The sequence below is a fragment of the Podarcis raffonei genome, chromosome 3, assembly GCF_027172205.1.
Source record: "Podarcis raffonei isolate rPodRaf1 chromosome 3, rPodRaf1.pri, whole genome shotgun sequence".
Taxonomy (NCBI): Eukaryota; Metazoa; Chordata; class Lepidosauria; order Squamata; family Lacertidae; genus Podarcis; species Podarcis raffonei.
In genome coordinates, this window is record NC_070604.1 from 25650672 (window position 1) to 25674194 (window position 23523).

The 23523-nt window shown below is 40.1% G+C and overlaps 1 protein-coding gene across 2 annotated transcripts in view; it reads right to left on the minus strand.

Moving 5' to 3' along the window:
• Window positions 1-23523, minus strand: part of KLHL29 (kelch like family member 29) — a 407375-nt gene that overhangs the window by 82295 nt on the left and 301557 nt on the right. For both annotated transcript variants that reach the window (XM_053380853.1, XM_053380852.1), the window contains exon 6: window positions 16288-16426. In XM_053380853.1, the coding sequence (XP_053236828.1) occupies window positions 16288-16426 (139 nt within the window). The remainder of the gene's footprint in view (window positions 1-16287; window positions 16427-23523) is intronic.

The window sequence follows — 23523 nt, forward strand, 5'->3', positions numbered from 1 at the left end:
GCTTGAATGAAATAAATAAAACAAATGAGTGAATTTTCAAAAGGAGCAGAAAAGTTGTGTGTGCAAACAACCAGGACTAGATAAACTCTTAATTTGCAAACTCAGTTAAAATGTACATCTGTAAACAGAATTAACTAGGGGCTGGTTAACTGTTCTCTCTCAAACAGTTGGGTTTAAATTTCTTAATTTGTGTACAGGGCAGTGTGCTAAGCAGATTTCCCGTGAATATATTGGAGGGCATGTTCTTCTCTCAAGTGAGAGAGTGAAACAAAATGGCTTCGTTGTCCTCAGGTAAGCAGCAAACGGAAGCAGGGCTGTAGTGACAGAGAACCAATGAAATGCCGCCAAGCACATGACAAACGGCCCACCCCACCTCCAAAAAGTGCTAAGGGGAATTCACATTTAACAATGACTTTGGATGATAAACAAGTTATTTTTGCTTATTGGATTATCTGTCTAATGGAAAAATCCATATTAAATTGGGGGTGGGGGAGAGTGAGTACAGGCTGGTGTTTTGATGAGGATGCTACAAAAAACTTGCATGCATGAGTAGCACTAAATCTACATTAAATTCCCATATGGACAAGCCTGGAGAGAAAGAGTAATTGCTAAGTCACTGCCCTGGTGCCACTGGAACACAGAGCTCTGCTTGAAATACAGAACTATAAGAGATTCTTGAACAACATCTCAATAAAACAGCAGTTGGACATTCCTAGGCTGCACAGGAAGTTTCAGCTACTTTCTGTTAATTCTGGCTGCCCTAGATGTTTATTTCACTACACAGGAATGGTACCATATGAGTTTTTCAATTGTTGTATTCATTTAGATTCAGAACTCCTTCCCCAGTCACCTTGTCTACCTAGTATGGAACTTGCTATTTGTGGAAACTATTAGTCACCTTCCCCACCCCTTTTGCTCTATGAAAAGCAACTCATAGGGACATACAAATATATTCTCCTAGCTAGCATACTTTCCCCTAACACAAAAAATGTCGCTCACTGGTTCTGGGGCAATTTTATCAGCAAGATAGCTAGTACTGTCAATCCATCCCCATCCCCATCCTTTCGGACAACACATGTCCACTTAGGCCTCCAAGCAGGAAGATGTGTGTCTCTGGAAGACTCATCCCCTACCTCCCCACCTGCAATGTGGGGCTCTCACTGATTGAGAGGGTTGGTGTCCCTTTAAAAAGCTGTTGCCTGTGCTAGCTGCAGCTTCCTTACAATCAATTATGGGATTTCCCCCATCCTTCCTCCAAGCTGCAGCTGCAGCTTCCGTCCATCACTTCCTCCTTCTCTGATCGGCAGAGGTTATTGGACAACTGAAGTTATCTGGCTGCAGCTGTTCAGAACAATCACATTTTAAGGAGACCCTCCCATTAGAAAATAAGAATTCGTGGGGGGGAAGGCTGGGTTGGCTGCCCCAAGGGTCTATTTAGGGCCCCCAAAAATCAGTTATAAAAATTCTTACAAGTGTTGTAAATGTGGTGCTATAATGCTGAAGTGAGAAAAGTGCTGAAAGCCTTTGGTCTCTAAATATAGGTCCACATTCTCCTGAATCACTAAATGCCAGTTATTCCTTCCTAATACTTCATGGAAGACATAATGAATGCCAAGTTTTACTGTAGCAAAACACTGAATAATGTAAGTAGACATAATACACTCAGGAAGAAGAAGAAATGTCAAAAAATGAAATTTGTTTCCATACAATTTTATATGTCTCTGTTAGCTTGCATGTTCCAGAAATCAGCAGATGCATAAATGGGAACAGCTGATAAGTTTTGCTCTTTGCCCTAAAGGTTTAAATAGAATGATGTCATTTATTGGCCTTGTAATCACTGCCCACATTATAAAGGTCAAACTTTTCACACTGCGGCAGGAAATCAATCGTTTCTCCCAAAAACCCATGGGGAAAGAAAGTTTTGCTTCTTGAGAATAATGTGTAATAATAAACAATTTTAGTCTTTATCAGCTTGGCAATCTTGGAGAGTGAAAAGCTGGCAAAGCCTGATAGATAAGCTCATTAAAATTAGGAAGTGATTTAGAACAAGACTCAAGATTTATCAGGAGCTAAACAGCAACACAATTTGTTTAGGTCGGTGCTGAGATAAGTTAGGAGGAGAGCTTAATTTTATGTAGGCTGTCAGGGAATTCTTTCAGAATTGGAAAACGTGGAGCCTACATTGGGTGATGGATACTCTCACGCTTGTACCAGAAAGAAACCGATAAGATATATTACATTAAAGCCCTGCTGTAGATCAGAGTTTTAACTATCTGGAGAAAGTTATGTGGGGGCATAATCCAACTAAAAATAAATGTATTTGTAACATGACCTGCCCACTTAGGCTGCAATCCTTAACCCCACTTACCTGGGAGTAAGCCCCATTAAATTCAATAAGCCTTATGTCTGAGTTGACATAGTTTAGATTGTGCTATTAGTTAAGCTAAAATAATGGGAAAAAACTTAGATAGAAACAAAATATGCAAATAAAACTTCTTGTGCAAAGAAAGGGTCATTTGTTATACCTAATCCATAAGACCCAAGCGGCTACACTTTTCCCATTCTCCTTTTATCAGCTTATTTGAAGATAAAAGAACAAAATGCTTCAAAGGGGTGGGGGGTGGGGGAGAGAGAGAAGATTTAGATACAGATCTAAGAAAGTGTGTTTGCAACCATCTTAAGGTTCTTGCCTTTAATTTATGCCTGACATTGCTTCTGAGATTTAACACAGGCATATGGTCCCCTTTTGATGATTGATGGTGGTAGAACTGTCTTCTCCATCTTCCCTTAGAAACCACCACAAAGTCAAATTTTGCCTTTCTGTATGCGCTTGTACACAAGCACACACACATCAACATATTCCATCAATGATTCTCCCCCCTTCAAGCAGCAATATAGCTCTAGATAATAAAAGTCTCCTCCACGATCAAGGTGACATTTGGGGAGATAGCTGTATCCATCAGTCTATGGATGGGCCTCTAAAATTCCTGAAGTTTCTTTTGCTATGGCAAAGCTACTTAGGCCTCATTAAATCCACTAACCATATTTATTTTGGCTGATTAACCATCTGATTGTCTTTTGAAGATTGGCCATATTCTCTCTCCAATTCTTATTACATATGCAAAGCTACCTATACATATTATAGACAGCTGTCTTCTCTCTAGTTACATGCTTGGGTTAACATTAACAAGTAAAAACAAACTGAGGATGTTAAAAATGAAGCCATCTGCCAGAATAATAAGTGTGAATAATGTGAAATGTGTTATATAAGCCCTGCAACTTAGAACAGCTGGTCTGGTGTCATTTCACAGTGACACACCACCAAACTGTGAGAGGTATTCTGTGCATGTAGAACACAACAATAATCACATATATGTAACCTCCAAACCACACCTCTAATTAAAAATAAAAGTAATAGTGTTAGGGAGAAATACTGGCTAACACACTAGTCAGGCTGAACATTGTATTTGAGAACTTTAAGTCACTGCACTGTTCAAAGTTGAAATTTTAAAGTTATTTTATTTCAACTGGCTAAAACCAGGCAACACCAAGCAACCACAGGTACAAAGCACAAGTAGTTCATATGAGATTAAACTAATTTGAATTAGTAAAAACTTGTTTGGAACTGCAGTAGGTAATTGAAAAGATGGAGCAGGCTGGGGACTATAATCTATAAATCCACACCAGATAATTTCGTGAAGAACACTGGACTACAGGAACAAACAATCTGAGGAACGATTGAGTCTTTGTTGCCATCATGTGTTTCAGAGGATCATGGTTCACTCGCCAGTATGGTAGGATTAAGGCACCACCATGAAATTTCACTGTTACAAAAACACTAACTATGTCCACCTTACAAATAAGTCCATCAACATTTTTACTAGCTTGCATATCATCTGTCATATTGTGCATTCAGGCTGCCAAAGAAAAAAAGACTTTTCCTATTGATAAAACCGTCTTTGCCTGGTTGCCTGGAAGAAATTTTGACTTGTTGCAACCAGCCAGGCAAGCAAACACAACACCAAAAAACACCTGAACTACAGGCTTTCATGCTCTGGGTTTCAGGACGTACATATTAGATGTCCTGTCAGATTCTTTTATTAACAGAGAATGTCTCTGCCAAGCTGTTGAGCCATCTTGGTTCTGGCTCAAAAGTCAGTGCCCAATCTTTTGTTGCAACATTCTCTTTCACCTCTAAGTCAAGGGCCTCTGTGTAATCCCCCTTATCCTGTTGTTACTGCTGTGAGTTCCATTAGCAGACAGTAGGCAATGAATGGCTTCTCAGGCATGCTGGCCGACCGTTGCTGTTCATGCCCATATTGCTAATTTAAATTCCAAGCGTCTGCCCCACCCTCACAATCAGACTACCAAATGTAGTTTTCCTTGGCTCAGCTTCCTTTTGGTGAGGGACGTAATTAACTTTAGAATAAATAGTTGTTCTCTGTATCCACTTAAAAGGAAAAACAAAGATCTGCTACCTAGATCAATGGAATAAATAAACAACAATAAATTGGTTGCCTTCTCTGGATGTCTTGTTTGGTTCTAACAGAAACAGGAAATCCAAGATTTGAAAAAGCAGAATGAGATCGCAAGTGGAGATGAAGTTCCACTTCTTTATTTTTTGTTCTTAACCTTCGTAAAATTGTTTTGGTTGGCAAGCAAAGGACACTACGGACCTCATGAAGCTCATGGGTCTGATACTTAATGCAGTCATATTGTAAGAATTCTGTTGAAGTCTTGCGCAAAGTAAGCTGAATGACTTTTTGCAAGGAAAGAATGGTCCTCAAGGAATTGAAAATTTCAGGCATAAAAGAACAAAGTGAATTTTAAATTCCCATTCTTTGATTTTCCCATCCTCATTAGTTTTGAACTGGCCCCCCTGCATGTTTATTATTGAATCAACAACAGAGAAACAAGGGATCAACAACAGATAAACAAGGTCCTTCTACAATTCACTCCCAGCTATGAAGAGACACTGTTTACTTCAAGGAAAATATAACTTGCGTATGAGTCTTATTTAAAATTCCTTATGAGCTCATGGTATACAGCACATCACAAGGTACATCATATCCAAAGCAATGAATTTCCACAACATGCAATATGCTATGACCTACACATAATATAGTTAATTGGTTAGAGCTGCAGGATAATTAGTCAAGTAATTTAGAACCCTTCCAAAGCAACATTGTAAAATGAATGCCATAAAGCATATGTAATATCTGTATCTATAACAGACTTTATTACAGCTTGAAAATTATATTATGGGCTTTCCCCAATAAATGTGCAAAGTATTATCTTTATCTCATTACATGTTTTGGTAGGGAAAAAGTTTTTTCTGCTTCTATATTTAGCACCACTTAGTACTATATTTAATTAAAATTTTCATGTATTTGTCAAAAATGTGACATACCTAGGAGAGCAAATTGTTATTGTTGTATCTGTTCTTTTCTATGTGCGGATTTATTTATTTGCCCCAGGGGATGAAGATTTGGGAATTCTAGTATAACATACCGGGAAGGGAGAGTCTTTTGGCCTATGTTTACAACTGCTCATCTTCAATAAGATTAAACTTTCAGTGATGCAAATCTATTTATTCAATCTTCCCTGTCAATCTGCTGCCCACCACTATTATTGTCACATCAGTGATAAATGAAAACCAAGACAAATGGCAAATGCTACATGCACAAAAGAGGATGCCAGAACATTAACTAACAGAAACGATATAGGTTCAGATGAGCTCGTAATGCCATTCAAAGGATACAGCATAATCTGAATTGGGATGAGCTTAGCATGTTAGACAAGCGTGTTAGGAGCTGAACTCACATACTGAATCACAAATCTGTTTCCCTGCTGAGCCTTTGGGTGGGAGACAATGGGAGGGGAAAGGTTTCAAACATAAGGCTTAAACCAGGGGCAGAAGAATGAGTCAATTGTCCTTGGAACTACAACGTTCCTTGACCTGCTGTTCTTCCTTTGAAAACTTAAGACAGAATGAGCTCCCTCAAGATAATTTTCTGTAAGAACAAAGAGCCTGGGCCAAAGAAAAATGTTGGCACAAATACGAATTAAAGTATTTCCAGAAGCTGGTACGTCTACTACACTACACAATGGCCCAATTGGCTACAGAATTATGTCAACATTAAGCAGCTGAAACATTCCCAAGGAACGGCAGAGGATGGAATAAATAGAATAGAGAACGTAGTTACCTCCCTAGAAACTAAACACGTTACCTACTTCATTCAGCCCTGATCTCGTTTAATCATATTTGCTGCACAATAATAGTAAGAGCCTAGAACACAGCTGTCATTGTCTGATGTCTTTCATTCAAATGTGGCAAAATGTATGTGAGTAGATTCATGGAAATCTCCAGAAATAGTTAACTATTCTCCAGAAAACTGAATTTTGTAGACTCTGTCATTCTCATATATTATCTAAGTGGTATATTTTCATTATTTGCCAGGTTTAGGTATGAACTATTTCTAAATACCTTAAATCTTTCCCTTTATTACATGCATATCTTGCCTAACATGGGGCTCCCAATGGATTTACATTGGATTTACCTGCTTGCTTTCAGCTTCTTGATCATTCGGTTGTTTCCAGAGCTTGTGGGTTTATGTCTCTTTATACCAGCCAAATATATGCACCCACAGAGTGCTGGTGTGTGTGTGTGTGTGTGTGTGTGTGTGTGTGTGTAAGAGCAACATAAAGTATAATAGAGTCAAATGCAATTAAAACACAATTATGCAACACTCAAAGGAAATGGGCCTATGATTTTAATGACAGTTCTGCTTTGCTCAATGTTTTCAGTGGGAAAGGCACATGGAGGGGTTGTCATAACCTATACAGCTAATCAATCTGAGCATGTGCTGATATAATGAATGAAATGTGAGGAGTTTCATTTCATAGCCCTGATGAAGCACAAAGCCCACTAAGGGGACATGGGCAGCCTATTGTTTGCCTGGGATATCTGCTCCAAGACTCCTGTGAGGAAAGGCGAGCGAAGAATTGTTGACCACTTTGTACAATAGAAAGTGCTAGAGCACTTCTTAACTATAATCTACTGTTCAATCGCTTCAGGGTGTTTTATGGGAAACAATTCATACACGACATAAATAAAACTTTTCTAAACTGAGTCTAGGGATTCCCAATTTTTTTTAAATGAAAGGGCGTCACCACTAGAAACTTCTGTCTTCTTGTGAGACCCATCCTGCTGATTCATCTACTAGTGTCATGTGTGGCACTGATCTCCTACTTCCATTGATGGCAGCCAGAAGTCCCTCAGCTCTAGCCCAGTCTTTTTTTTAATGAGGAATAATTGATTATATTTATATAGTGCCTGCAACCAAAGGAAGCACACACATCTGCTTTATCAGAAGGCTTACAATGTAAAACACAAATAAAAGGGAAGGGAAGTAGGTGTGAGAGAAGGGGAAGAAGAAAAGACAGGCAGGCAGGTGAGATGACATTTTGAACATTGGAGCCATTAGGACAGGACTTTGGAAACAGAATGAGCCCTGACTCAGAAGAATGAGTAGGAAAGCCTCCCAAATGCAGGAGGCAAATGCTGACCACATTTTGACATAAGGAACACAGGCAATCAATCTCTCTGGATGTTATTCACTTAAGACGACTATGTTTTAAGTCTAAAATCAGTTAACTCGCCCTTTTTGGCAACTTTCTTGGCTTGTTTTCTATATACACTCACATATCCTTTTCTATCCTCTATCCAGGCAAGCAAGAGGTACAGTGGTACCTCAGGTTACAAACACCTCGGGTTAAAAACACTTCTGGTTACAGACTCTGCTAACTTGGAAGTAGTACCTCGGGTTAAGAACTTTACCTTAGGATGAGAACAGAAATCGTGCGGCAGCAGTGTGGCGGGAGGCCCCATTAGCTAAAGTGGTACCTCAGGATAAGAATGGACCTCCGAAATGAATTAAGTTTGTAACCAGAGGTACCACTGTATTATTAAAGAGTTCAAGGATACATTCTAGTCAGGCTAAAGCAAAAAAGGAGGGTGCAAAGTAGGGCAGATGAGGGGTCTGGCCTGGGTAGTGTGTGTGGCTTTGGGAGAGTCCCAACAGTAAAAGCTATGTTCACACCTGGGCCTGAGGTTTCCCACCTGTGACTTAGTGGAACCCCTGGGTCATGGTGAATCCCTGCAATACTAGGCAAGAGAAGCTTCCACAAAAAGAGAACTCCGTGAGTGCAAGGGCATGAATAGGTTGATGGAGCAAGCTGTAGAGAGAGAGAAATAAAATGCCACTAGAACACAAGGGTTGAGGAAGGTCACAGAAATATACAAAAGAGTAAGTAACATAAAACTTACTGATAAAAACCAACAGTCTGAAGGGAAAGCACGGAGGAAGAGATAGACAGTGGATGATATAATGGGTCAAAGGGAGGTACAGAGGGCAAGTGAGCAAACTGTAAAATAAGTGTAAGGTAAGAAACGGAAAGCCTAGAAAGAAAGACTGCCTTGATGCAGGCAACTGAAGAGTGCCTATAAAGGCTTTGCAATTATATTGTCCATAATGAAGTGCGTTCTCTCTCTCTTTCTCCTCAAGACATATCTGAGTCCTACAACAGCTAAAGCCACGGAGAGCAACATCTGAATTATCTTCATGTTCAAGCAAGACATACTTCTGAAGACATTTTAAGTGAATCCAGGCGACACCATCTGAACATTTTGTTTGAGTTTCTGCATCATGCTGCTTTTGCCCTCTACCCATTTAGATATAAGTGTCCCTCATTTAGATAACTATTCCCTTTTGCCCTTGCTTATCAAGTCCACAAAGAAGCCAGGATCAAAAAGGACCATGAGATGTGAGTAAATATAGCTAGGTCGTGCAAATCACCTTGGCAAACCACTGTGTGACAGCCGTGTGGCTCGCTGCAGTCTAGTCAGAGCAAGAAGCAAGGATTAGTCTGTCAATTCTTGGATAAGATTTGCAGTTCCATCTAAAGCGAGTGAAAGACCTAACAGTAAAAAACAAACAACCACACAATAAAACAATAAAAGCTGCTAAGGAGGATGTGTGAATTCTGCATCCACAGTTTGTAGCATTCACAAAATGGATGTCAATTTGAGATGGGTTGTGAGGTTTGAGAACGATCCTGTCTACTTTGATTTGCCAGATTTTGCCTGCTGAGCAGGTTAACGTTCTTTCCTGTGGCACTTCAAAGTAAATATCCAGCATAAATCTGACAAATTCGGTAATTGCTGCCAGGGCTGTCAACCAATTAAAAAGTTATTATACTCAATTAACTGCTTTGTTTTTAATTGGCTGGATTTATAATGTAGCTAATTAAAATAAATATGACACCATCTCAATATATTGTGCTATTGCGACACTGATATTACATGGTTTGCACTGACAGCATCCAAGATGCTCCTTGTATGCCTGCCTGTATGATCAGTCAGGCTGGGGAGAAGAGAGATGGGGGAGAAAGCTTTTTTGGTGGTGGCCTCACAATTATGGAATTCATTCCTTCTTTGCCAGCCTTTAATTTGGAACGCAAGTCTCACCATTTGTTTCAGATGGTCTTTGAGTAAAGATGCTGTGGTTATATAGAGGTTTAATTGGTTGGGAGGTCTGTAAAGCTTTAGCTGATTCTAAACCGGTTTTATTAGGCTGGTCCGAGTCGATTCTTTATCGTGGCTGGTTTTAATGATTTTGAAAGGGAGAGGTGATATTTTGTAATCAGTTGGTTCTTGCTTTGTATTTTACTATTAAATAAAAGGCTTCTTTGGGAAGATAGTTGCCCTAAAAGGTGGCTTATAGCTAGTTTGAAGAAATAAAAAACAAACCTCAACTTAAGCATTTTCGCTGTCTGAAGTTACAAAATGAATGTGTTGCTGATGGTGGTAAAAAAATAAAAAAAGCCTCTGTCTGAAGGAAGAAATATTCAGAGGTGTCCTGATTCAGCCGTTACTTACATACATAGGAACTGTAGCATGCCCACAGAGCTTCTTTCTCCCTGTTCGTTTTAATAAAAAATAAGATCCCACCAACACAATGTGCTCATTATAGCACCCATGACCATGCTTTAGCTGAGATTCCTGCATTGGAAGACATTGGACTACATGACTCTTGGGTTCCCTTCCAACTTGACAATTCTGTGATTCTATGGCAATTAGGACTAGGCTTGTGGTTTGCAGTTACCACCAGCACTGAAAACTTTTATTGGCGCACATCTCTGATCAAAGTTATAATTAAAACCTTCAATTCAAATATTCTTTCAGCCCTGTAGTCCAAGGCAGACTCAGTAAAAGACAGGCCAACTTCCATTCTATACTTTTGCTCTACGTGGAAGGAGTTAAAACGCTTTTGGAACTATCAGTGCATTTTATCCAGAATCCCACGAAAATATGTTTTCCAGAAGTCTGGGAGTTGTGCGACATCAGACCTAACAGCCAGTTAAAATGTTAAGGTGGGATATGTGCCATGCTTAACAAAACAAAGCATAAGTACCCTCAAAAAGGAAACCACCAATAAGAGCACGGGACTTTTTTTCCAGGCTAGTATTTCATTGACTTAAGTAAAAGAAAAGGCATCTTAAGTATTCTTTGCACCTCCCCTCAGCTGTAAAACAAATAGTACACTTTGTTCTTTCCATCAAGCCCATCCCCTGGATTTTATAATGGGTTTAGCAGAAACTGTTGACAATATTTCTCTGGCTGCAGAGCACAGGTTGGATGCTAATGGAGAAGTCATAGAATCTAATTTCTCTTCTCATTTTGAACGGGGAGTGGAAGAAAGAATCACTTCACAATGCCTGTTTATCTCCTTGTGTCTGAAGGAAGCACTTTATGAATATTCAGTCTGCCTTCTCCCGTACAGAGCTAAGGGGAGTCCTCCTGGTAAGCGGCAGGACTTTAAACGCCTAGCAGATTCCATATCTAGGACAAGTTAGGCCCCTTAGAAATAATAATTAGAGAGAGCTGTTTATTATCACTCTTGCTTATTTGCTCCCTCCTTGACTTTATGCAATGTAAACACCGACCAAAAGAAGTCCTCTTTCCAGACAAATGCATGGTTTTCTGAGCTTCCACTCTCCTGCAGTGAATGTTCTCAGCAACTGGATGAAACCAACAATATCAACAACAATGTCAGTGGACCCTCGCCAGATATGTAAAAACAGAAGAGAAGAGCGGGACTTTGAGAATTAGGGATGAATGAGAAGTTTGTGGGTTCACATTTTAATATGAACCTACCTAATTTGCAATTGTCAAACTTGCTAAGGCCTACTGGGGAAGGCCTCTCAGCTGCATCTTTTTCAGCTGAGATCTGCTACCTGGTTACACAGAGGGGAAGCCTTCTTGGAGACTAGAATGCCTTCCGGAACTTTCTCCCCCCCTCCGAGATATGGCTAGTACCAACACTTCCTAAATTTTCAATGCCAGCTGAAGACCTGAATTTCTAATCATGCTTTTGTTGGAGTTTATTTAGTGTCACAATTGATGTTTATATTTTAGCTGTCTGGCTATAGTTTACCAGCCTTCCTTTTTTCAATTTGTATCTATGTTTATGTATGTTGGGCTTGTTTTAAATTATAACTCAAGTCTGGAATTGCATTTGCAATGCACAATGGGAAAGGAATATTTTAAATAAATAAACACATAAAATATGTGATTTGAAATCTAGTTATTCTCCAAAACTTACACTTGCCTGAATATTGCAATGCACTTCTCCAGCCCAAGAGGTGTTTTTTTTAAAAAAATGCACATATCTGGGGGACACGAACGTCGAAATGTGTATATTTATGAAAACAATGTACAAAACTGAATTATATTAGGGAAAATTGCTTGCAAAAATGTGTATTCAATGCATAAATTAAGAGAAATGCGAATGAAAATGTTTAATAATTTTTGTGTAGGCTTTTTTAAAAAAAATACACACTGATGTAGAAACAGGGTAAATGGAAAATGAAATTTGACAGTTTCAGCCATGCCTACTGTGAGTACACTGTTTCTCTTTTAGCTTTTCGAAGCACGGAAGTTTAAAGAAGAAATGTCAAAGGCACAGCTGCCACACGGTTTCACAAATAAAATAATTAAGGAAATAGAGTGCCTTCTAAAAAAGAACAACTTGGCCTTGGACTCATTAATTTCTAATCTCCTTGGATGTATGCCACATACATGCTCTAGGCCACACAACCACCACTAAAAAGATAACCCAAATAGTAAAAGAGGGAAGGAATGCTACCTTGATTTGTGTGTGTGTGAAAGTGTGTAGCAGATTGATTCCATAATCTTTCCCTCATCCCCATCTCAAAACATACATATGCCAAGGAACCAGTTTTTGCTGGTATTTCACACCAAAGCACCACTGTCTTCAGCTATAAAAGTCTGCAAATGTTTCCATTTAGGTTAACATTGAAATAACATACCAATACCAATACAGGCAGCAGTAAGAAAAGGTTTGGAAATAAGACATTCCATTACTATGAAATTGTAGACACTCAAGGAGCTGAGCTGGATGTGAATATTGAGTAAACCCGCCAAATGCACAAAAGAGAAAAGCACTTGAGAGGTTGAAAAGCAGCCAAAAAGGAAAAACAAAAACAAAACAGAACGCCACACCACAATTCGGAGCCTTATAAAGAGACTAATTTTAGGTTCAGGTTACGTTCCACAAAAGTTTGCAGACAAACTATTTCAACTCTAAGCTTCTATGAACAGTAACAAGGATGTGCGTGTGACAGGCAACCCATTTGCCTTGCTGTGAATAACACAGGAGGCAAAACGCACAGCTGATTCTTTGATAAAATGTAGTATATTTTAATCAGTCTTCATATTTTGGAGGGTACTTAAGAAGTTGGGAGATTTGGCCAGAGTTCATGTCTAAGAGCTGTTTTACTTGACACGTTCTGAGGAATTATTATTAAAGTTGCATAGCACCCTTCACCTGTACATCTCAGGGCAGTGCACAGCATAGAAATACAAGACAAAAAAAACAAAATACATAATAAAAACAAGAACAAAACAAACCAGTAACCCCCCATTATCAGTTCAGTTGAAATGTGTATGTGGTAAGCCAGCTCTGAGTTCTGCAAAGAATTAATGATCGGCTGTTGGCATACCAGTGATCATTCTCAGCGCGTTCAAATTATTCATACCAAGTGGGCCACAAGAGTCTTTTGACCTAGAACCCACAGACAACACACTGCCTTGTTGTGCAGGGTGGGGAGCAAGGTCAAAATTTGACCCCTCTCCCAGCCCTCACAGTGCGCTTTGAGAAAGAGGCACCGGGTTCTGGCAGGGTCTTGGAGTCCTTAAGCCTCTTTCTCAAAGCTGGGAAAGATCTAACTAAGCTTTGGGAAGAAGGTAGGAGGACTCTAGGACCCTATCAGAGCCCTTGTGCCTCCTTTACAAAGTCCAGCACCTCCCTTACTTGGCTTTGGGAAGACAATGTGAGGGCTGCAGGAGGCATCAAATGCTGCTGAGGGCCACCAAAAAGGTCTCGAGGGCTGCATGTAGCCCTGGACCATCCTGATTCAGATCAAGAAGCTGAAACTGGGCTGGCATACAACCACCAGCCTGTACTGAAATAAGCCTAAAAATAAGTGTATATTGGCCCGAAAATGCAAATGAAATATTTCTTACACTTCCAAGCAACTAAAGTCTTGTTCTCCTGGCCCAGTCTTAAGATGTTTTTCTTGCTCAAAGTTAGTAAAGACTGACACTAGATTTCCTTAGGGCCTATCTTCTAAGTCACTGATAATCCAGAAATGCCAAATTTAGAAGGAATGAAGAATGGTTGAATTTAATTAATGGCTCTCCAGAATTATATTCAAATGCAGTACCACAAAGTGGGAGGGCGGGGAAGGAAGTGGGATGGCTAGAACAGACACAATTGTGTTTTTCCTTAACAGAAGTGGGATGGTTATAGTTAGGCCTGAAAAGAAGTGGGGTAACATCTCACACTGCTCCCTTCAAGCATTGTATGACCAATGTCAGCAAAAGGGAGTTCCTGAGCCTCTGGTGGGTGAGGGAGAAGAGAGAAAGGCTGGGGGGGGGCTGGAGGCGGCGGGGGGGGAGGAGAGAAAGTGAGGAAGAAGGCACTTTTAGGTGAGAAATGGAGAGGGCAGTGCAACTCCAAATACAGATTTCCTCTAAACTTTTATTTATTTACAGTGGTACCTCGGGTTACATACGCTTCAGGTTACATACGCTTCAGGTTACAGATTCTGCTAACCCAGAAATAGTGCTTCAGGTTAAGAACTTTGCTTCAGGATGAGAACAGAAATCGTGCTCTGGCGGCATGGCAGCAGCAGGAGGCCCCATTAGCTAAAGTGGTGCTCTTAACCATACATTCATTTGGGAGAGGTCACATAGTTCATGGTGGCAGAGAATATACTGCACATGCAAAAGGTACCCACATTGAATCCCTGGCATCTTTTATTAAAAAAAAATTAGGAAGCCCCTTCTCCATTTCTGCAACTCTTTAGTTCTCCACTTCAACACAATAGATATGGAAATCCTACATTCCTCTTTTTGTAAATGGCTTCCTGTTTATTTGCCGTATTTATTTATTCCAAGAACATTTATTATATCTAAACTTCCTGCTAAAACATCCAGGATGGCTTACAAAAGTGAAAAACGATCAAGTCCCGAAGGAAAACAGCGATGAGAAGGTTGTTTGGAGGGTTCTCACTTGTCTGACTTAAAGTGTACCGCTTATGGCTTTATTAAAGTTGCAATCAGTCTGCAGTTCATCTCCATCTGACAACTATCCAAGATGAATATAATTACCGTCCCTGATTTTCTCCCGAAATAGACAGCATCTGACGGTTTGACTAGCAAGAAAGAGGCTTCACAGCTAAAGTTAATGAAACCGCACGGCCAGTCAATTACTGGGTTTCTATAAACGGAGACTAAGACTTGCCTTCCCTGCAGATTACGCATCTTAACTCTGTGAGACGCATATAATGTAGCCTTAACTAGTAAGCGATAATGAGAAGACAGGAGACAGAGCGGCTGAAGCCAGCTATCATTAGATTTGTGGAAGGGTGGGGTGGGGTTGGGGGAAACATGCCACCAGGCCAGCTTTTTATGAATATTTGATAAAGCAGTCAGCGCAATTATACGGCAGTTCTGTAATACTGGCACAATTAGAAAAACAAGCTTTAAAGCAATAGGACATAACACACTGAAAAGAAGATGCCACCAAACATGCCACCCTGGAATAAAATACAGTCGCTATTGTGTTAGTTGGCAACATTTAAATGCACAATTTGAAAGCAAGCACAATGTTCTGTTCTGTAATCCTCACCCACCCCAATGTGTCCCCCCCTTTTTTTGCACAGTCCAGGTTCAGAGTTTGGGAAAATACTGCAAGGCAAAAATACTGCAAGGCAAAAATCAGCAGCCACATTATTTTGTTGATGATTGAGAGAAATGTGGAAAGTACTCTTGTGGGTTTCCCCCAATGTTGCTACACTGACTTATTAAACAACATAAAAATAGCAATTTATTTCTACGTTAATCTATAATGTAGACATTTTTTAAAAAACAAAAGTAATGGAAAATTTTAAAAAAATCATGCAGCTTTTAGAATCAACCAGCTAAAAACAGAGGGAGAAAATTGCAAAGGTGGAAACATGCTCTAAGAAAGAAAGAAAACATCTTAACCACTACTCTCAACTAAATTTCTATTTTCAGGGGCGGAGAAAAAACGGTTTCTAGAAATTAAAATTTCCTTGGTCCTGTTTTCCTTTTAAAAAGGTATGAGTTGAATGCTGGCATATAAAAGCACCTCCCAATATTTCTATTTTTTTTGCTTCCAAGAGCCAAAAAGCATTAGGTGCCCAGAATTTCATAGGGTTAAAAGTAGTGCTACTTAACTCCATCCTTGTTCGTATTAGAATTCAGCATCTTTCTATGATATGCATGTGGTTACTGCAGCCTGAAGGAAGAGATAGTAGCATATCTTTAAACTCCTAAACTAACATTTGTGTGTTTTGGGATTGGCATCATTCATGACTTGGTTTGAGGTTAAAATGCTCCATTGATAAGAACATTTCCCTCCAGCCAAAAATGTGCAACTAGTGGGATCGGGAATTCATACAGGTCAGGTTATGTGTAACAAAGGAATCTGAGCGTTTCGTTAAAAAATAAGTAAATAAAAAATACATTCAGAGTAAGTGGAAAGAATGGCTACTGGCTCTGTGACAGGAGAGTCAAATCTTCATAAACCTGAAAGAGAGGGAAGGGAAAAAAAAGCGACACAAATGCTCCCCTACAAAAGAACAGACCAGATCACAGCTGGAAGGAAGGCAAACCTTTTAATCAGGTCCTTGAAATACAAGCTGCAGGAAGCTAGAACATTTTGGTGGACTTCAAACTCTTTGCCTTCAACAATAATTTTCAGGTCTGTAAACTCTTTCGCTCTGCGTTGCTGGTTCAACTCCTTCAACATTTCTGCAGAACAGAGAAGACAGACAGTGCCAGGATTCCCATTAAGAGGTTTTTTTTTATTATTATTCTTTAGAAATAAATAAAAACAAAACAAAAAACAAAACAAGGAAAGTAGAGAAATTGGAAACGCTTGATATTCTTTGTTGGCAAGAATGGCTCAACGTTGACAGTCAAAGAAATCACAAACATAATACATATTATATAGGCAGATATATGTATATGGTTTATGCAAGCAAGAAACAGTAGGAAATAACTCAAAACCCTACATTTCAAAGAGAGAGAAAAAACCCATTTTCCTGCATCAATAAATCGGAAACACAAATAATACATTACCACGGTTTTTAAAAAAAATATTGTAAAAGGATGCAAGAACAAGTGCTTTATTATCTCCAAACATTAATGGTTTTTAAATGTACCGGAATTAATACTGAATAAAAACATGACACTTATGATGCAGTATGAACTTGACATGTTTCAAAGAAAAAAAATGCAAAGCTTGCAAAAATCCTTCTCTTAGGCATGCTATAGAAGTCCTTGAGCCTTACATTTAGCAAAATACAATTGCATTAAACCAGAATAACATTTATTCTAAAATCAACCTACCATCAACAACTGGAAAGTTCTCAAAGCAGGAAGGAACACTTCCTCACACATTAAACGTTTAATTAAAAAACAACACCCAAAAAATTAATACCTGCTTTTCAATACCTGCATTTGCATATATATTTTAAGCCTTGAGTTTTTAGAATTCGTTTATGGCAGCAATTCATTTCAACACAAATACACGACCACCTCTTAAGAGTCTTTATTTCTTGCAATAACTCACTTACCGTGCATAACCTCTCCAGGCTCTTACCTCCTTTATACTTGGAGAGCAAATCAGCAACGTGCCTTGTTTGTGATCGTGAACATGATAAGCAACACCATGGCAAATTATTTCCTAAACTAACGTACCAGACTGGCTAGTAAATTGGACAGAACACGGTTTTGGTAAAAGTGTGTTTCAAATGACTTATTCTGTTGATTTGGTATTTTGTCTACCATTCTTCATTTGCAATAGGCCAAGAGCTCTGTTTTCCTCAGGAACAACCACCTGTATAGTTCCATTCTCACAGCCATCTTTCAAACCTTTTGTTATTATTCTCCTTAGTTGCAGTCAGTTTTCACTGCTCTACCAGGTATAAAAGGTGGCCTTACACCCGGAGTAGGGAACTTCTGGTCCTCTAGATGATGCCAGATTCCCAACTCCCATCAGCCCCAAATAGCATGGTCAATGGTGAGGGAAGCTGAGAGTTAGAGTTCAGTAAGACCTGGTGTGGTGGCGGCCCAAAGGGCCACAATAAATGTGCTAATGTGTACCCCCAGAAATCCTTGAATGCCCTTCTAATAGACAAGTTATGAAGTAACCTGTTGCTTTATGAAACTGATGATTTTGCAAGTTGCCGCCCCACCACTGGGGCAGGAATACAGCTAAAATGTGAATCACAAAGATGCAGCTCAAAGCTAGAACATAAATTGCTACATGGTGCAACAGGTTCCCAACATGCACACTAACACAATGTAACAGCACGCAGTGGGAATCAAAGCTTAAGTCAACAGAAATTGGTGAGAATCAAACCTGAATCAGCATAAATTGCTAGTGCTTATTGTGCACGTGTATTAAACATAAAATGAGGTAATGATGTACATGACTGGTGAAAACTGAGATGCTTTGCTGGAAACTTTATAAATACCACTGCCTGGACCACTGGGTGGGGTTGCGGTTTTGCAGAACTATCTAACTGTAACCTACTGCTTTGCAATAAATGTTGGACCTCTAACATTTCTGAGTTTTATTGTTGGTGTAAACTCAGAAGATAAGCCATTGGCCACATACTCCCCATCCCTGACTTATGTCTGTCACTTAAGTGTAAACGGACCTGGAAACCCTGGCCCAAAAATTCATGCTTTGTTCGTAATCATGCCACTATCAAAACCATACTCTGCCAAACGTTTACAGGGAAAAGAGCAGCAATTAAAAGCTACAACAACAAAAGCTTGCAAACTTAACATATATTGAAACAAAATAAAAAAAATCCTTCCAGTAGCACCTTAGAGACCAACTAAGTTTGTTATTGGTATGAGCTTTCGTGTGCATGTAAACTTCTTCAGATACACCAAAGCTCATACCAATAACAAACTTAGTTGGTCTCTAAGGTGCTACTGGAAGGAATTTTTTTATTTTGTTTCGACTACGGCACACCAACACGGCTACCTACCTGTAACTTAATATATATTGATACCATTCAAGTGATATCCCAAACCAAGCCCAACCTAAACAACAACATTTTTTTCCAAGGCAAAACAGCTAAGTGTCAACTTGCATGTTTATGTCAATGTAACGGAATCACAATGGTCTCTGAAAGGCTAATTATTCTGCACTGAAATGGGTCAGTGTTCTCTGGAGAGCAAGCAGATCATTAGAGATGGTACGGAAATAACAGCAGGCCTGTGTCAGATCTATATCAGAGGAAAATAAACCGCGGTGTCCTTTGGGTGCTATACAAGCAGCTATTTTTAAAGTATCCATTTGAGTTAAAATGCCGTAACGTGTCTCAAATACACATAAACTTAAAAGAAGGTGAGACAGGGTCAGATGGTGGGAAGCTTTGAAAGCCCGGAGTAAATCAGAATTTAGAAGATTAAACTTTGCTTCAACAAGTTCAATTTAAAGATTTAGCTGGTCCTCACTATAAAGCATTATCACACATACAATTGTCCCACTGAGCAGTGGACATCGCTTACTGCTGGGAAGTGGAATTAGTTGGCAGGCGGAGAAAATAAGATTTTGCAAAACCAACAGGTTAAGGTGGAATAGTTAAAAATACACATGTTACTGCAAGGAGATGCTCTGGGTGCATTTAAGTTCACTATATATAACCTGAAAGTGTATTATTTTAAAGCAGAAACCAGAGAAGATCACTTAACATACCATTTTTATTCCTACCTACCACCAATTTGGCCAAACTTGTAAACAGACACTAGATAGGTTTCCTGTAAGGCCTCCAAGAAAGTAGGCAGTTTTTGCAATCTGGAAATCCTTCTATCATCCCTTTCACGCCACCCATGTGCTCCAGATCAGATGCCGATTAATACATGTGTTACAAAAGGGCACATCGTTAATGATTCTTCCTTTCTGTTCCTGGTACTTGTCGCACCTAAAACAGAGCTTGTGTCCACACACTCATACATGCTTGTGGTGAGATATGCAAGCAACTTCATCTTGCTTGGGAAGAGGGAGTAGAACTTCTTCAGATGTTATAACCAGGCACAGACTACAAGAAGTGTGAGCCACTTCCATACCTTGCCTTACTCAGTGCCCACTTCCTATTTCCCATGAAGCAGCGCGGGAAAGGAAGAGCGGCGATTGGGTAAGCAGCAGGGTGGGAGGGGCCAGGGGGCACCATAGAGCTAGGAATAGTAAAAGAGGACTTAATGTGGAGTTAATTTTCTATGGTGCCGGGGAGGGGGGTGAGGAACAATAGAGATCTCTTAATCCGGGTCTTTCCACAATAAAGACAGAATTTGTCGTTACTGAAGCGTGACAATGGTTGTCTTGACACATTAGTGACAATTGGAGGGTATGATCCATAATGTATGAATCCACTTTAGTAGGGGTGCCACACATCCGGAAGTTCCCGGAAACATCCGGAATACTGTAGTCGGCAGCAGTGTCTGGGCGGAAATTGGAAAAATGTCCGGGAAAATCTGGATGTATGGTAGCCCATGTCAGCAGTGCCTTAAAAAAATTTTTTTTGCTGGTTTTCCATAAAAAACAGTCCCAAAACGGCAAATTTTTTTGGGCGATTTTGCCAACAACTTTGGCAAAAAACAACAACAAAATGGCAATCCTAACTTTAGGCACAACTGACATTATTAGAATTCTCTATTATTTCCAACCCAATAAAATCTCCGCTTAGGACCATTGCACATGGCAATGTCTTAGGGTGGTTTACTCAGAGGAGATCCACTGAAATCAACAGTCCTAGAAGGTTTATTAATTTCAAAGGGTGTACTCTTGAGTAAAACTTAATATGGTCCTTATTTTTTTTTATTTTTTTTACAAGCACGAAGCAGGGCGATTCCTATTGAAGATGCAGTCTGCAGTGAGGGAGAAGCTTACCTCTTCACTGCTTGGGCCTGATTATGTTGGAAACAACATCCTGCAGCTAGGAGCCTTAGAAAAGAAATTCCCACTAGTGTCAGAGGAAACTTGTCTCCAAACAATTCTAGCCCGTTGTGGGAAGGATGGGAGATAGCACTGGAAAGTGAAGAAGTTAGCCTCCTTTCACCATGAAATTGGTTTACAATAAGAATTAACTTTTGCCATGCCTATAGTTTAATTACCCCCAAACCAAGACATAGCTACATGCCACACATTAAATGTAACATGTATTCTGACCTTAATAAGCAATTAAGAGAAGCTCACTAGCTTCCTTAGGAGTCAGCTCTGCTAAAACTTTAAACTTATTTCCCCCTCTGTCTGTGCCCCTACTGAACAGTTGTTCCCAGCCTTCGTGATGGTGTCTTATAAAGTACTTTAAGGCTGTTGTCTGCTCTGCTTTTTCTCTAAGCTAAGAAACTCTATTCTTTCCTTACCTCATGTGTCATACATCCATCTAATCTCTTCAGCAGAAGTCAATTCCATTTATAACTGCCTTAAGAGTGGTGACCAAAATTAGGTACACTACTCCCAGCAGAGAACTGAAATGCAGAGGAAACTTCAGGCCTTAAATCACCCTGAAGCTTTTGAAAATGCAAACGTATTAATACTTACAGGATTTGCCAACCACCACACAGCAATTCAACTAGCAGATTCAAAGAACAAAGCCAGGAAACCCAATGGCTAACCTTTTGACAATACAGCAGCTAGCATTCTTCCCCAAGGAGAAATTAAGACACCAAAATGAAAAGCACAAAACAAATGATTCTTTAAGGTGTTCACACAGTCTCTTATTCCTGCATTTGAATAGCAGGCTAAAGAATGGAAATTAACCAGGCTCTATATACTATGACCACTTTTGGCAAACTACGCATTTCATAGCATACAAACTATTCCTAGACAAGTGTTTGCTACCTGTGTGAGCTGGCTGGTCCACAGTGTCTGTAGGGTGGTGAAGGCTGATTAGATCCTTTCCTTTCCAGATGTTAAGGATTCTTATGATGTTTTCTGGATGTGCTATGTTTACTGCTTGGATACTCTGTGCGTTCTGATGACAAGACTGTGCTCCTCCAGGGAGACCACCCTATGGATGCAGCCATGTAATATCTGAGGTAGTATGTCCACATATACAAGTGCCACTATATGGTCGCATGGACTTTGGCCCATGCTCCAGCTACTTTACCTACACAAATCAATGGAGGTATCTTAATTCAAGGACACATTGGACACATTGCGGTAAAGGACACATTTCATACTTCAGAACCAGTATGGTGTTGTGGTTCGAGTGTCAGGCTAGGACCCAGGAGACCAGGGTTCAAATCCCCACTGAGCCATGAAGTTCACTGGGTAACTTTGGCCCAGTTAAAGGTAAAGGGACCCCTGACCATTAGGTCCAGTCGTGGACAACTCTGGGGTTGCGGTGCTCATCTCACTTTATTGGCCGAGGGAGCAGGCATACAATTTCCGGGTCATGTGGCCAGCATGACTAAGCCGCTTCTGGCGAACCAGAGCAGTGCACGGAAACGCCGTTTACCTTCCCGCCAGAGCGGTACCTATTTATCTACTTGCACTTTGACGTGCTTTTGAACCTCTAGGTTGGCAGGAGCTGGGACCGAGCAATGGGAGCCACCCTGTCATGGGGATTCGAACTGCCGACCTTCTGATTGGCAAGTCCTAGGATCTGTGGTTTAACCCACAGCACCACCCGAATCCCAGTTGCTGCCTCTCAATCTAACTTACCTCACAGGGTGGCTGTGGGAATTAAATGAGATGGGGGAGCACCATGAACATCGCCTTGAGCTCTCTGGAGAAAAAGGCGGGATATAAATGCAACAAACAAACAAACAAACAAACAAACAAATCCTTCGCAGTATGTATCCATTGGGGTTTCTCCATATGGTGGTATCAGCCTATGACTATTCAAAGTGTGGTTTCACTTCAAACATAACTGACATTTCATAAAGAAGAAGAAGAAGAGTTTGGATTTGATATCCCGCTTTATCACTACCCGAAGGAGTCTCAAAGCGGCTCACAATCTCCTTTCCCTTCCTCCCCCACAACAAACACACTGTGAGGTGAGTGGGGCTGAGAGACTTCAGAGAAGTGTGACCAGCCCAAGGTCACCCAGCAGCTGCATGTGGAGGAGCGGAGACGCGAACCCGGTTCCCCAGATTACGAGTCTACCACTCTTAACCACTACACCACACTGGCTCTCTAAAGAACATCACTTCTTTCAACATACCCACAGTTTCCCTCTCCTCCCTGCACCCAACATTTGTAGTAATGGTAATTAATGTTAATGCTGAAAGGAAACGTTTGCTTAACAAAATCACCACAGGATTTGCTACATAATGGACATTTTGGAATACATCACATGGAAAATCCTACTGGGTATAACTACAGGAAGCTGTTATGTAGAATTACTGGGGAAAACAGAAAACCTATTTGAAAATTACAAAAGGTAACTAGCAGCTTCATGTTAAAGTCAATTAATCTGTCCCAGAATTCAATACACACCAGTACATTCATCCTACCGTAGGAAGGAGGAGAGTGTGACAGAGAAAAAGGCCTGAAGTATTATTGTTATAATATTGGGGGGGGGTATTGATCTGTCTCCCAACGAGCTGCAAGGTAGATTTCGGTAGAGTTCCTCTAGGGAAGGAATTCTAAAAGATAGAGAAGACCCTAGAATGTAGGTGCATGTCCTCCAAAAGAGACATTGAGTTGAAATCAATAGCCAACGTGGTGCTCTCCATATGTTGTTGCGCCAGAACCATCAACTAGAACCATCACCCCTGACTGCTGGCCATGTTGGCTGAAGCTGATGAGAGTTGTAATCCAATGACATATAGACAGCACTACATATCCCTGCCTTAAACCATACCCTGAAAATTGCAAG